The sequence below is a fragment of the Rhinichthys klamathensis genome, unplaced genomic scaffold (assembly GCF_029890125.1).
Source record: "Rhinichthys klamathensis goyatoka isolate OS25496 unplaced genomic scaffold, OSU_Roscu_1.1 h1tg000069l_1, whole genome shotgun sequence".
In the NCBI taxonomy this organism is placed as follows: domain Eukaryota; kingdom Metazoa; phylum Chordata; class Actinopteri; order Cypriniformes; family Leuciscidae; genus Rhinichthys; species Rhinichthys klamathensis.
In genome coordinates, this window is record NW_026606612.1 from 576,357 (window position 1) to 588,997 (window position 12,641).

At 36.5% G+C, this 12,641-nt stretch overlaps 1 protein-coding gene across 5 annotated transcripts in view; it reads left to right on the forward strand.

The window, feature by feature from the left end:
- Window positions 1–10,132, forward strand: part of septin3 (septin 3) — a 132,545-nt gene extending 122,413 nt beyond the window's left edge. For 2 of the 5 annotated variants that reach the window (XM_056250469.1, XM_056250466.1), the window contains exons 2-10: window positions 2,525–2,764; window positions 2,855–2,983; window positions 5,063–5,144; window positions 5,703–5,840; window positions 7,153–7,270; window positions 7,356–7,451; window positions 7,568–7,664; window positions 9,093–9,144; window positions 9,852–10,132. In XM_056250469.1, the coding sequence (XP_056106444.1) occupies window positions 2,527–2,764; window positions 2,855–2,983; window positions 5,063–5,144; window positions 5,703–5,840; window positions 7,153–7,270; window positions 7,356–7,451; window positions 7,568–7,664; window positions 9,093–9,144; window positions 9,852–9,987 (1,086 nt within the window). In that variant the 5' untranslated portion in view covers window positions 2,525–2,526 and the 3' untranslated portion in view covers window positions 9,988–10,132. Of the gene's footprint in view, window positions 1–117; window positions 199–855; window positions 907–937; window positions 1,061–2,524; window positions 2,765–2,854; window positions 2,984–5,062; window positions 5,145–5,702; window positions 5,841–7,152; window positions 7,271–7,355; window positions 7,452–7,567; window positions 7,665–9,092; window positions 9,145–9,851 lie in introns of those variants that run through there. The other 3 variants (XM_056250468.1, XM_056250471.1, XM_056250467.1) reach the window with 3 other exon arrangements.
- Window positions 10,133–12,641: the final 2,509 nt, after the last annotated feature.

Here is a 12,641-nt window from a genome sequence, read left to right on the forward strand (position 1 = left end):
ATGGTAGTGTGCGAAATAGGGAGCCCGCCTTATCATCAAGCACAGGCCTGTCTAAACACATTGAGATAACCCTGTTTTGAGGTAAAAGCCACATTGACGCTCAACGGCACTTCAGTGGCCACTGTATACGCCACAAACACTCCACATGTGAACAGAGCTCATGAGACAGGCAGGCACCGGAATACAAAGGCGTAAAATGTGAGTAGGCCTATAGTTTTGATGACATTAAGTGCAAATCAAAATTAAAGTTTTGTTTTGAACCGTTATGTGGTATTGTGAGTTTAGGTTAAAATGAAAGATTTTATTTGCATGAAATTATGCAGGCTATTTCAGAATATTTAATGAGTATTTAATATAGAATGGAGAAGAGAGTTGGAAAATAAGAGGACTTGATGACGTCAGCAGAACGGGATAGTTGTTAGTTGATATTAGGCTATTGTTTGTTTATGAATTATTTTGCTCCATAAACTCCATAATCATATTTTTTTGGAACAGGGAAAAAAACACGTTTTCCTTAAAGAGTCCCGTTGTAATCTATATTCTGTCGCGTTGTTTTACACTAGTCACCGATCTTGTAATTAGGCTACTAATCATTATAATCACAGTAATAGCCTAATTTTCTTGCTTTGTAAAGTGGCCTATATAAATATCTGTACAAAACAAGCTTAAACAAACACAGACAAACGGCTAAGAGTTAAATATCAGAGTGCCGCACAAATATCATATCACCCAACAACGACCCGAATCCCTAATTTCAGGTCGACCCGCGCACTGAGCATGCGCGCTGCATCCCCCAGTCTCCCGTTAGTTTCCTTGGTAACGAAAAAAAAGGGTGGAGGAAGGAATGAGGTGCATCGAGCTGCGAATAGAAAGGCGAGAGACAGAGTGAAAGAAAGAGGAAGAGAGGTGAACCTGAACACATGATCATTCCCTAACGCCTGTTCAACTGCTGCCTTAGTCTACTTATAGCCTACTTTTATAGACTGTAAAACAGCGGAGAAAGGCAGAAAAAAGGACGAGAATAAAACACATCCAGCGATCGCTACAAAAACAGGGATTGGTAAGTGGGAAGAGTGTTTCCCTTTAATTACTCGTTATCACTCGAATCCTTTTGAGGTAAATACACGAACAATTCGGGAGATTATGTGTGCATGAACCCATGAACATGCTGATGTTTGGCTTCCCCGTAATTTATAAACAGCTAGTAACGTTTAAAATGCGAGTAATATTAATATCATTCTCCATGAAAGACGCACATCATGCAGAGTCGCTTGAAGGAAATGTCTCTTGTTGTGTTTAAAAAGCGTCTTAGTGCGTGGGAAAGGTCGAGCCGTGGGTGATTAATCCGATAAAGAGATTTGTTGAGTGCTTCTGTAATATTTCATTATTTGTTGCTTATTATTGTGGCATATGGTGTTAATATAGGCCGACAACTCAGTGGAGCATTTAAAGTGGACTAGGCTGGGAAATAGGAGCACTAAAAAAATAGCACACACAGGTGTTTGTCTTTCTGAGTCCAATTATTTACTGTTTACTGTCTAATCTTTGTTGTTATCACCAATTAATCCTGTTGTTTCTGAGTAACTACATATTGTCCATGCAAAACAGTGTAGGGAAGAGTGGGGTACGCTGTGCCACTTTTTACTTACTTGTCCGTTAGGCCAGGGAATAAGAAATAGGACTTAGATAAAACCTATATTACAAGATTTCTGCTGTACAGTGTAATTTGAAAATAGCATAACATTGGGCCATAGATATACAGCTTCTGAATATTATTATATGATATTAATGTGAACAACACTATAATACGTCTTATTTTTTAGAATATTTGAATGTAGTTATACCACTTACATTTAAAACAATATCATCATAACTAATATAACTAATATTCATATAAACAAAATTGTTTTAAGTTGTATTTTGCTGCATTTTTTACATTTAAAAATGTAGTATTCAGAATATTTTATACACCGCTTACATTTCAAAAACATTTATTTGAATTAATTTCAAATAAATAATTACAATTATAATACTAATATAAACAAAACTGTTTTAGGTCATATTTTGCTTAATTGCTTTTAAAAGTTTACTATTCAGGATTATTTGAAGGTAGTTATATATTTTGTGGTAGGATTTGTAATAGTACATTTGGACGCAAAGCTTAATCTCTCCTTTACATCTTAATAATTTGATTAATATTTAGCCAAATAATTTGCATTGTTGTATAAATTGGCAATTCACCAACATGTCTGATGTTTTTTTTGTGGATACATGATTTGACACTAAATTAATTATACTTGCTATGTATAAAAATGTACTTTCACATGCAAAAAAAAAAAAGAGAGTGTTTTTAGCATTAAAAATGCTTATCAATTTTCTTATGTGCAGCACCTGAAATATGATCACATGACAAAACTATGCACAGTTTTCTAGGGTTAAGGGTGGCACAGTGTAGGATTTATAGTGTAATAACACCTAGCCTGATTAAATGTATTGAATGTTGAATGTTCATTCTTTCACACAGACATGTCAGAAATTGTGCCCCCTGAAGTGAGACCTAAACCTGTCGTCCCAGCTAAGCCCTCTCATGTGGCACCACCTTCTGGCGCTCCCTTTTTGCCTTCACCCCAAGGAACAGGGGGTGAAGGTCAAGGGTCAGGTCGAGGATCTGCATTGCTTGGATACATCGGTATAGACACCATCATCGAGCAGATGCGGAAGAAGACCATGAAGACAGGCTTTGACTTCAACATTATGGTGGTTGGTGGGTGGGAGAGTGATTAAGTTTCCGTTTTTATAGTTTTTCCCGATTGACTGTTGTTTCTTACCATTCCTCCTCGCTTTCTCTCTCCAGGTCAGAGTGGTCTTGGGAAGTCCACTTTAGTGAATACTCTCTTTAAGTCACAGGTGAGCAGGAGGAGTGCAAGCTGGAGTCGTGATGACAAGATTCCAAAGACTGTTGAGATTAAATCTGTCTCGCATGGTAAGAGAATATTGATCATGACTTCTAAACACGCAACAGTGTCTCAGTCAGTCAACTTTTAGCAAGGACTTTAGATATACAAAGACAGTGCACTCATCTTACTATGAATGGGAAGTGCGTCATGTGATATGGAGGAATAAATCCCGCCTTCTAAATAAAAGAGCCAATCACGAATTGGTAAAATCATTGCGCCACTGCAGCCGCCTTTAGAAGCTCAGTTTGCTCTGTGTTCTGAGATGCGCGCTTATGACTGCACATGTGCAATGACTGGTCCAGCCTGAAAAATGCAGTTTTTTTTGAGCATTTAGAAACAAAATGTATGAGTCGGTTGTTGTCAGATTTCATTGGGGATTTCAAAGAGGAAATTTAATCATATGCTTGGTGAACAGCTTTGGAGAATTTGATGTTTCCCCATTCAAAGAGATAGGAGCTGTGTTTGCATGACTGAAATAGCTGCACGATAGGCGTTTTAAAGATGGCCGCCGAGTTAAATGACTTGCCTTGAGGGGCCTTTGGCTTTTAGCCACTGTTTGCTATAGGACAGACCTTTTACCCGACAGAAATAGACATCATGGGCTAATTAAGAAAGACTCAGTTAGTGTCTGCTCATGTAATCAATACACCAGGAACTGGAGCACAGTGGTGACCTATAGTGTGTATGGTGCTTGTGAGTAAGATGTGTGTAGACTGGCATGTGTTGTGCCCAGGGAGGCCAGCTGATGGTGAATCCCCTTAGGTAGGCGAACAGCTGGCAAACTAAATGATACCATATGCACCCAAATGGTGTTTAGAAAAAGGCACTAACAGGTTAGATATTTAATAAATTTCATGTTTTAACCTTGTGTAGACCCCTGTTTGATATTGTTCCGTAGGTTGTGTTATATGGAAGTCATTAGAAATCAGGTGCAAATATTTTAAATCACCATTACACTGTGTCTGGATAAACATGTCTGAATTAAAAGTATAGTTCACCCGAAAATGACACCTGTCATTATTTACTCACCTTCATGTTGTTCCACACCTGTATGACTTTCTTCTGTGGAACACAAAAGGTGATATTTTTAAAGGGATAGTTCACCCAAAAATTCTGTCAAAATGTACTCACCCTTAGGTCATTCAAAACCCATAAAACTTTGGGTAATCTTTGAAACACAAAGTAAGATTTAAACTGTCTCTCCATTGAAATTAAAGGTAACTAAAGCTTCTAAAAAGCTCATAAACGTATTGTAAAAACAAATCCATATAAATCAAGTGGTTTAATCCAAGTCTTGTGAAGAGATGCAACAGATTTAATTGAGGCTTTTATTTACATCTAAACAATGATAAACACATAGATAGTGCACAAATGCATGTCTGTCGTGTATTGCGTTTTTTTGGTGTATGGTTTTGCTTTTGGTAACTTACAGCGACAGAGATATGAGCTGTGTGTCCTCTGAAGGTCCTAGATCCAGTCACTGTTCTCCACCGGAGCCGCTCACCTCAGTTTTGTGTTGTACGTGCGACCCAAATGCTCTGCTCTCCACCCAGATGTAAAAGCTGCTATCAGTTAATGAAGATTTGATGTATGAACTCGTGGCTCGATTGGACTCTTGTCGTATCAAGTGATATGACCTTTCAGTTTTATGGACGTCGCCATCTTTGATATTACTTTGGTCACTGTCGCTTTGGTTACTGGTAAGAAAATACGGCCTTGACTAATGTTGCACGTTCAAAGACGCTACTGTAAGTTGCTGTGTGAACCGGACATTTCGAGACTCACCCCTGTAAGTAAATGCGGTTGTCAACCCCAAAAACTGACGGTGTAAATGTAGCCTAAGTTTTGGTTACCTGGACTTTCAATGGAGAGAGAGAAACCTCTCAAATATTTGTGTTTCGAAGATTTGTGTTTTTGTTTTGTTTTTTGTCCATATAATGCACAACATTGACTTTCATTGTATGGACAAAATAATTGAGGTTATCTTGTGACATTGAACCACTGTATCCTGTCTGATCCCATATTATACTCTGGTATTTAAACAGAAACAATCACTGTAATCTAACATGCTTCATTTGTAGCTCTGATAAATGTTGATTTTGCAGTGATTGAGGAAGGAGGGGTGAAGATGAAGTTAACAGTCGTTGATACACCAGGCTTTGGGGACCAAATCAACAATGATAATTGGTGAGTATTGTGTGATTTCTTTTAAATCCAGAGGACTCATAGCTATTTTCAATCAATTTAGTTTTTGCAAATGATCCAAAATGCCATCACTGCATCGGAGAAACTGAGGACATGCATTAGCCGCTACTAACTGGCATCAAAAACATGTTCAAAGTGTGAGGGTCAGTGTTTCGGCTTCCAGATTTGCACTTAATTTCCCGAGACAAGATGTAGATTGTTGGTAGAGATGCCAAATGTGAGTCTGGTTTGGCACCTCGCCCCCAGTAATCACATCCAAGGGTCTCAGTAAAGCAACACAGTATTTTTCTGCCATTCAAATGCCTCAGACCAAACGCTGCTGCGTTGGGGGTTGAATCTTCTGTTGCTGACTGTCATGACAATGAAAAACATTTCATTCATGATTAAACGAAGCATACCTAAAACTTTAACACTGTTGTTTTTTTACTGCCTTTCACAAAGAAAGTCCGTTTTTTTCCATGTGCTTCCATTTTGTTTCAAAGTTTCATGTACTTTACTCTCCACATGTCACACTGTTGATTTGTTCCTTTTTGTTCTTAGCTGGGAGCCCATATCCAAATACATCAATGAACAATATGAGAAGTTTTTAAAGGAAGAAGTCAACATTGCTCGCAAGAAACGCATCCCTGATACCCGAGTGCACTGCTGCTTGTACTTCATATCCCCAACTGGACACTCGTGAGTTTACATATTTTACTTTAGCTCACATAGCTACCATGTAAAACAGCTCACATAGTGTGTACACTTAAGCATACTTTTTAAAAAGATACCTTATTACATAAAGAATATACTTTAAAAGAATACTTAAGTTCAAACTCAATGTAATGTTTTTAGACACTTAATTGCATGTTATTTGCAATTAAATGAAAGTACATTATAATTTACATTCATATCAAATGCAATTAGTTGAACTTAAGAGTACATCTTTAATTTCATAATTAGTTCTATTGCTTTTTAAATATGGTTAAAGTGTATTGCCGAATGTACTGACAAGCATTAATGATAAACTAAAATATAATGTAATGTCATTTCTATTGAAACTTGTATGTCATATATATATTTTAATTACACATTTAAGTAGCTTTTATAAACATACCTTAGAAAAAACTGCACCTTGAGACAAAACAATATTACATATTTTAAGATATGTCATGTTTTAAGACATGTCAGTGCAAGTTGCTTTCAGTTGAAACAGTTCAAGCATGCATTTTAGTCTGGGACTAGGCTTAAGTTTTGTCTGAAACCGGGGGTTAAAATATTAACTTTAAATGCAATATCGAATAACATGCTACAATTCAAATTATAATCAAGTACATTGTGCTTTATAGTATGTCAGTCAACATATCAAAGTAAGTTTGCTTTAAAGCATGAAGAGCATTTGAAATGTCATTTAAATCTTTTATTTTGACATTATTTCACAGTGCAATTTTTAAAAAGTGTACATAAGTGTTAAGAAATATAGCCATGGAAGTGTACTCTCTTTAAGTACACTAAAATGGCCTTTATTTAATTCATATCATGTTATCTGCAAGTTCAGTTTTTTACAAATATGTTTTTAAGATTTTAAGTACATTACAAGTGCACTTTCAATACAATTAAGTGCACGTCTTTTTCATAAGGGCAGCTAATCACATACTGAATCAGCTCACGTATTGCTGACATAGTTCAAACTGTAATTGACTAAACTGGTCTCTAGAAGACGGCAATAAGACATCTGGATTTGTGTGCTTCTTCAGAGTATTCACATCTCTCAGAATTCTTTTTATTATTTGTCAATAATTGAAAAAATGCTTGCCGTTGCAGGTTTGGTAATTAAATTGATTTAAGACCACATGCATGAGTGCTCCTCATTCAGCCAGTAAGGTTCTGAATGCTTGACTGAGCAACAGTAGTCAAACCGTGAACCTTAGGCAGACCAGTGTCCCGGTTTTAAAATCAGATTATATCAGTCTATTAATCATATATCTTCCCCCTTATTTCCCCTTCTCAGGCTTCGCCAGTTGGATATTGAGTTCATGAAACATCTGAGTCGTGTGGTCAACATCATTCCTGTCATTGCCAAATCGGACACACTCACTCTTGAAGAGAAAATTGAATTTAAACAAAAGGTGAGAATGAAAGACGGATTCACAGGGTGATTCATTATCAAGTCGGTTACACCGATTAACTAGAGTTCACCATAATCCCTTGCAGGTGAGGAAGGAGCTGGAAATGTGTGGGATCGAGTGTTATCCGCAGAAAGAGTTTGATGAAGACACGGAGGATAAGAGTGATAATGATAAGATCAGGGTAAGATCTCACATGCTGTTCTTTTTCTTTACATCTTCTTTCATCTTTGGACGCTCTCATCTGTTGGTCAATTTGTTTTCACATTATGTTTGTCCCATTAAATCTGTGCATTACAGGAGACAATGCCCTTTGCCGTGGTAGGAAGTGATAAAGAGTACCAGGTCAATGGGAAACGAGTTTTAGGGAGGAAGACAGCCTGGGGAGTGGTGGAGGGTGAGTGGGCAGAAGTGTTTGCTGTGTTATTTTTCTTTTTAACGCATATTTCTAAGATCTGTTAGTTGGTCTGTTAGTGTCACTATGCCAATAATATTAATTTCTGTTCGATTAGATCAGGGATCGGCTACCTTTTTGTAGTGCCATTTTTAAGTTTCCTAGTTAATCACTGTGCCATACACCCCGCCCCCCTCATATAAATACACATAACCCTATTTTAAAAGTTTGTAATGGCTTAATTGACCGATTTACACGTTTTACAGTTGAAACATGATGATCAAACATTACTTGATCAATTAAAAACTTGCTTATTTGATTAGTAAAATAGAAATAGTGCAGAACCTTAAAGTCCCCCTCAATAATTTTATCCCTTAAAACTCATCTTTGATCATCAAAATTACATATTTAAACGTGTTTTCCTTGAAAAAGAAAATACTTCATGCCTTAAAATAGGTTGGATGTAACTCTACACACTCTTGCCTCATTTAGTATACGTGGTTCTATGAATATGCAAATTAGCCCCGCCTCCACTCACTCACACCAGCTGCAGAGATACGGTTACAAGGTAGTTTGTGACGTCAGAAACACCAGCAATTTCAAACCACGGTTTTGAGTTTGTCTTTGGTTCACTGCAGCTTTAAGGAGAAAATACTCAGCAATGGTGTTGACTTGTGAATTTTGCACATGGTTTGTCTTAAAGCAGATTAAAAACACCACACAGACATATAAACAACATTAAACGCTCCCACCACAGGGGGACTTTAAATATTTCTGAAGGAATTTTCCATACAATTTGTTTCAAATTTGCCAAAATCCTACAAGTTCGTTTGTTTTCGGGTTTAAATTAGACTTTGAATAACAGATTTCCAATGTGACCCTACTGAACCCAACTACGTGTGAACGGAGTTTGCACATCACCATCACCCACAATATTTGGGTAATTTTCTATATATTATAGTCCCAGCAGAAAATCAGATTATGTTTCACTCAAAACATGGACCGAAAATGCTTTCAAGAGGATTATGTTTTAGGGTTTATATACTTGCACAAAATAATACAAATATGTGAACACAAGGCATTTTAATCACTTTTTTCTACAGATGACACATTTTACCATGTCCCTATGTGCTATTTGTCACCTTTTGACATCTTATAATGAATTAAATCTCAAAAAGTTACAAAAACATACATGTGTTCTGTCTGTTCTTAGTACTGCTTTCCACTGTTAGTATTTACTTAGGGCATCTTATTTAGGGCAGGACAACATACATTTCCTAATAAACACATTTCAATAAAACTTTTTGAGGTACTGCATAAAAAGAATTACCTATTTTATAGTAAATCTTGTATTTGTACTTGTGTGTTCACTATATTGCTGTGTTTGTGCATGTTTCTGACAAAACAAGTTTTTTTTTCCCGTCCCTGTAGTTGAAAACCCAAACCACTGCGAATTCTCCTTACTTCGTGATTTCATGATTAGGTGATGTATGCAACTTTATTTGTTATAGTGATGATCTTAATAGTTTATTGTATTTACTACTGTTCAAAAGTTTGGGGTCAGTACGTGTTTTTTTTTTTTAAGATATTAATATTCAGCAAGGAAGGACACATTAAATTGATCAAAAGTGACAGTAAATACATTAAAAATGTTACAGGAGATTTTTATTTCTAATAAATGCTGTTATTCTGAACTTTCTACTCATTAAAAAATCCTTAAAAAATCTATCACAGTTTCCACAAAAACATTAACTGTATTCAACATTGATAAAAATAAGAAAGGTTTCTTGAGCATCATATTAGAATGATTTCTGAAGGATCATGTGACACTAAAGACTGGAGTACTGATGCTGAAAATTCAGCTTTGAATCCTTCACAGGAATACATTTTCAATATATTTTTTAAATTAATTTTGATCAAATAAATGCAGCCTTGGTGAGCATAAGAGATGACTTTCAAAAACTATTAAAAATCATAGTGTTCCCCTAATTTTGAACAGTAGCCTAGTGTATAAACTGTATATAATTCATTTATTCAGTCAGTCATTTATTGACATACATGCATATATATATATATCAATGTTTATTGCACTCTTAATATTAACAAAAAAAAAAAAAAAACATATGTTTTCATATCTTTATGAAATATTTCCAAAAACACTCGACACTAATTATGTTTTCATATACTCAGGTCTCACCTCCAGGACCTGAAGGAGGTCACTCATAACATCCAATACGAGACGTACCGTGCCAAGAGGCTCAACGATAACGGAGGTCTGCATCCCATCAACTCCTCTGGCCATGACACACAAGAAAGCAACCTGTGAAGAAGAACAAGGAAAAAAAACTAGCAGTATAGTAAGGATGTGAGAGGAGACATAGATTCATCTTGTAATAATTCAGCTGTGCATGCTCAGAAGATCTCATCGCTGTGGAGGTTTTGTCTTTATGCTCCTTTTAACCCTTTGTGGAACTTGAAAATTTTGAAAAAGTGTTCCCCAGTTGCTCACTGTGCTGATATTAGTGAGCGAGATTGCTCGTGATAATCGTGTCTTGTCCTCCGTCCTCTACTGCAACCTCTGTTAGACACATTTGAGCAGTTTAATATAGTTAGAAGGGGGATTGCACTGCCACTGCAATCTGCAGCTTACTCAACGGGCCTTATCTATTAAAACATTTAGCACACTTTTAGTACCTGTGTCAATTGAACATAAATTAGCCTACTAAATCTTAACATGCAAAGTGTTTTAATAAGTGTCATCTCTTTGGCCCTTTAAGTTGTACAGCAGTGTTTCTCTAAGTACTTTTTATCTTTGCTGTGTATCTCTGCCAAAGCAAGTCTCAGAGGACTCTGAAGTGACCATTGAAGTATATTCCTACAGATGACTCCAAACCAGTGCAACAATTTAAACCCATGCCCGGATTTCCAGTGGCTAGTGCGTTTACATTGCTTTCCAGTGGCCAATTAAACTTCAGGAAGAAACTGAAAGAACACTGATTAAAAATGATCAGTTCCTTTTACAAATCAAGAAGTTTTTCTTCAGCACATTTTGTATGCGTGTCTGTTGGTGTGAATGAGTAGAAAAGTTGCGTTTAACAAGGCTTTCTCACCATTTCGCCAATGGTAATAGTGATTTCTGTCTCTTATGTGATGTCATTTTCTTTTTAATATCCCATGTGTGCCAATATTTTCAATTGTGTGTAATTGCTTTTACATTCAATCTCACAGTAACACTCCCACGATCTCTGCACAGATTTATACATTATGTTGGAATCTTATCTTAGAGATTCATACTGATCTTAAATCAGTTCACCATTCATTCATCCTTTTCATATCACATGGTGTGGAATAATAAAACACATTTGAACAATAATTATGAAAAATTATTTATGTTTTATTTATGTTTTATTTATTACGATACTTGTGGTTTAATTTAATAAACATGTTTGCCATGATTGCCTTGACTTTTTTTTTGCATCCAAAAGCAGTACGTTTACCAGTTGTCTTATTTTTTTTTTTACACAGTTCACAGACAGTAAAAGAAAGACAGTTCAGCAGTTATTTGTTTCCAAACAGAAACGGAAAGAAGACTGTCATCTCGTCTTTTGTCTGTAGGGGGAACTGTATAACAAAAGACTACATTTGGGTCAGTATTCACAAAGCCCACTGGGTGGCGAAGTACTGAATCGTAACAACACATCAGTTCACTGTATTCAGTTCACACACAGCATTTTCTTAGTCCATCCGAATTCTTGTTTGTGAATGACTGGTGCCTGCCTGCCATCGTGTGTCAAACGCTGCAACTAGGTTTTGACTTAACATTTTATAAGTGTCATCACCGTGTGTAACTTCAGATGAATCTTGTAAACCTGCCCTCATATTATCATACTTGAGCGTGTTCTGCCCGCTCTGCCTCGATAACCTCTAGCACTGAGGTAATTGATTTGAAGTGATAGTCAATTTGACAGCGTTATTTATCGTGGCTTTTATATGATACGAAAATACCGTCGTCTTTCTCTCGCCGAGTGTCGTTTCAGGAGCTTTGTGTCCCTGGCTTAAAAAAAAGAGGCGGGGCCAAATTATCTTCCTGCTCTATGATCTGAGAGAAGTAGGCTACTTTTTTATCATGTGTTGGTTTGGGTAGTGTACACCATGTACTGGTGTAGTAGTGTACTGTCAGACCACATTTTACTTCCTCTAACTTAATGAATCTAAGTTCTCAATCAAGTGGAATCCAACTGAAACGGTTCAGCGCTTAAGGGGTTCTTAATTTATTAATGCTAAAATATTATTATCATAATCATTTTTTTGTAATGTTTAATTAAAATAAATGTGTATATGCAAATATAGACCTAATCCAGTGAATCTGATCTAAAATGGGTTACAAATAAACGTCTCTCGTATCTTTGTGAGCCCAACAGCTGGCAGGCGGTACTGCAGATAGTAGACATTTCAAACAGCTACACATGCTGCAAGTAATGACAAAATGGCTGACCTTCAGCTCACACAAATAAAGCCTATAAGTTACTTGCAGTCATCGCGAATCGTTGAACCGCTCTGCAATGTGTTTGGATGTGTGCTTTTAATGTGCTTTTTAAATAAAAAAATACATTTCTTGTTTATTCAGGTTTGTTAAAAAGAGGCGATCTTAAAAAAATAAAAAAATAATTGAGCCTGCATGCATGGACAGACGACTCCTCCCACGGGTCATCATAAGCTCCCATCCCCCTCACTACAAGTCACCCACCCCCCCTCTGGCATGCGATCCTTCACCGTTAATATTTGAGTGACTGTTCAAGAAAATAAATAGAAGCAAAAACACAAAGAGCATAATTCTCATATGATTTTCATGACATTCAGTTTTACTGAAGGTTCTTAAACATGCACTAACTTAGTCTAGTAGTGCAGGAAACAGCTAGTGCGATGCATGTTTGAGAACCGAACTGTATTCTGATTCTCTAGCGGTTTTATTGCGGCATG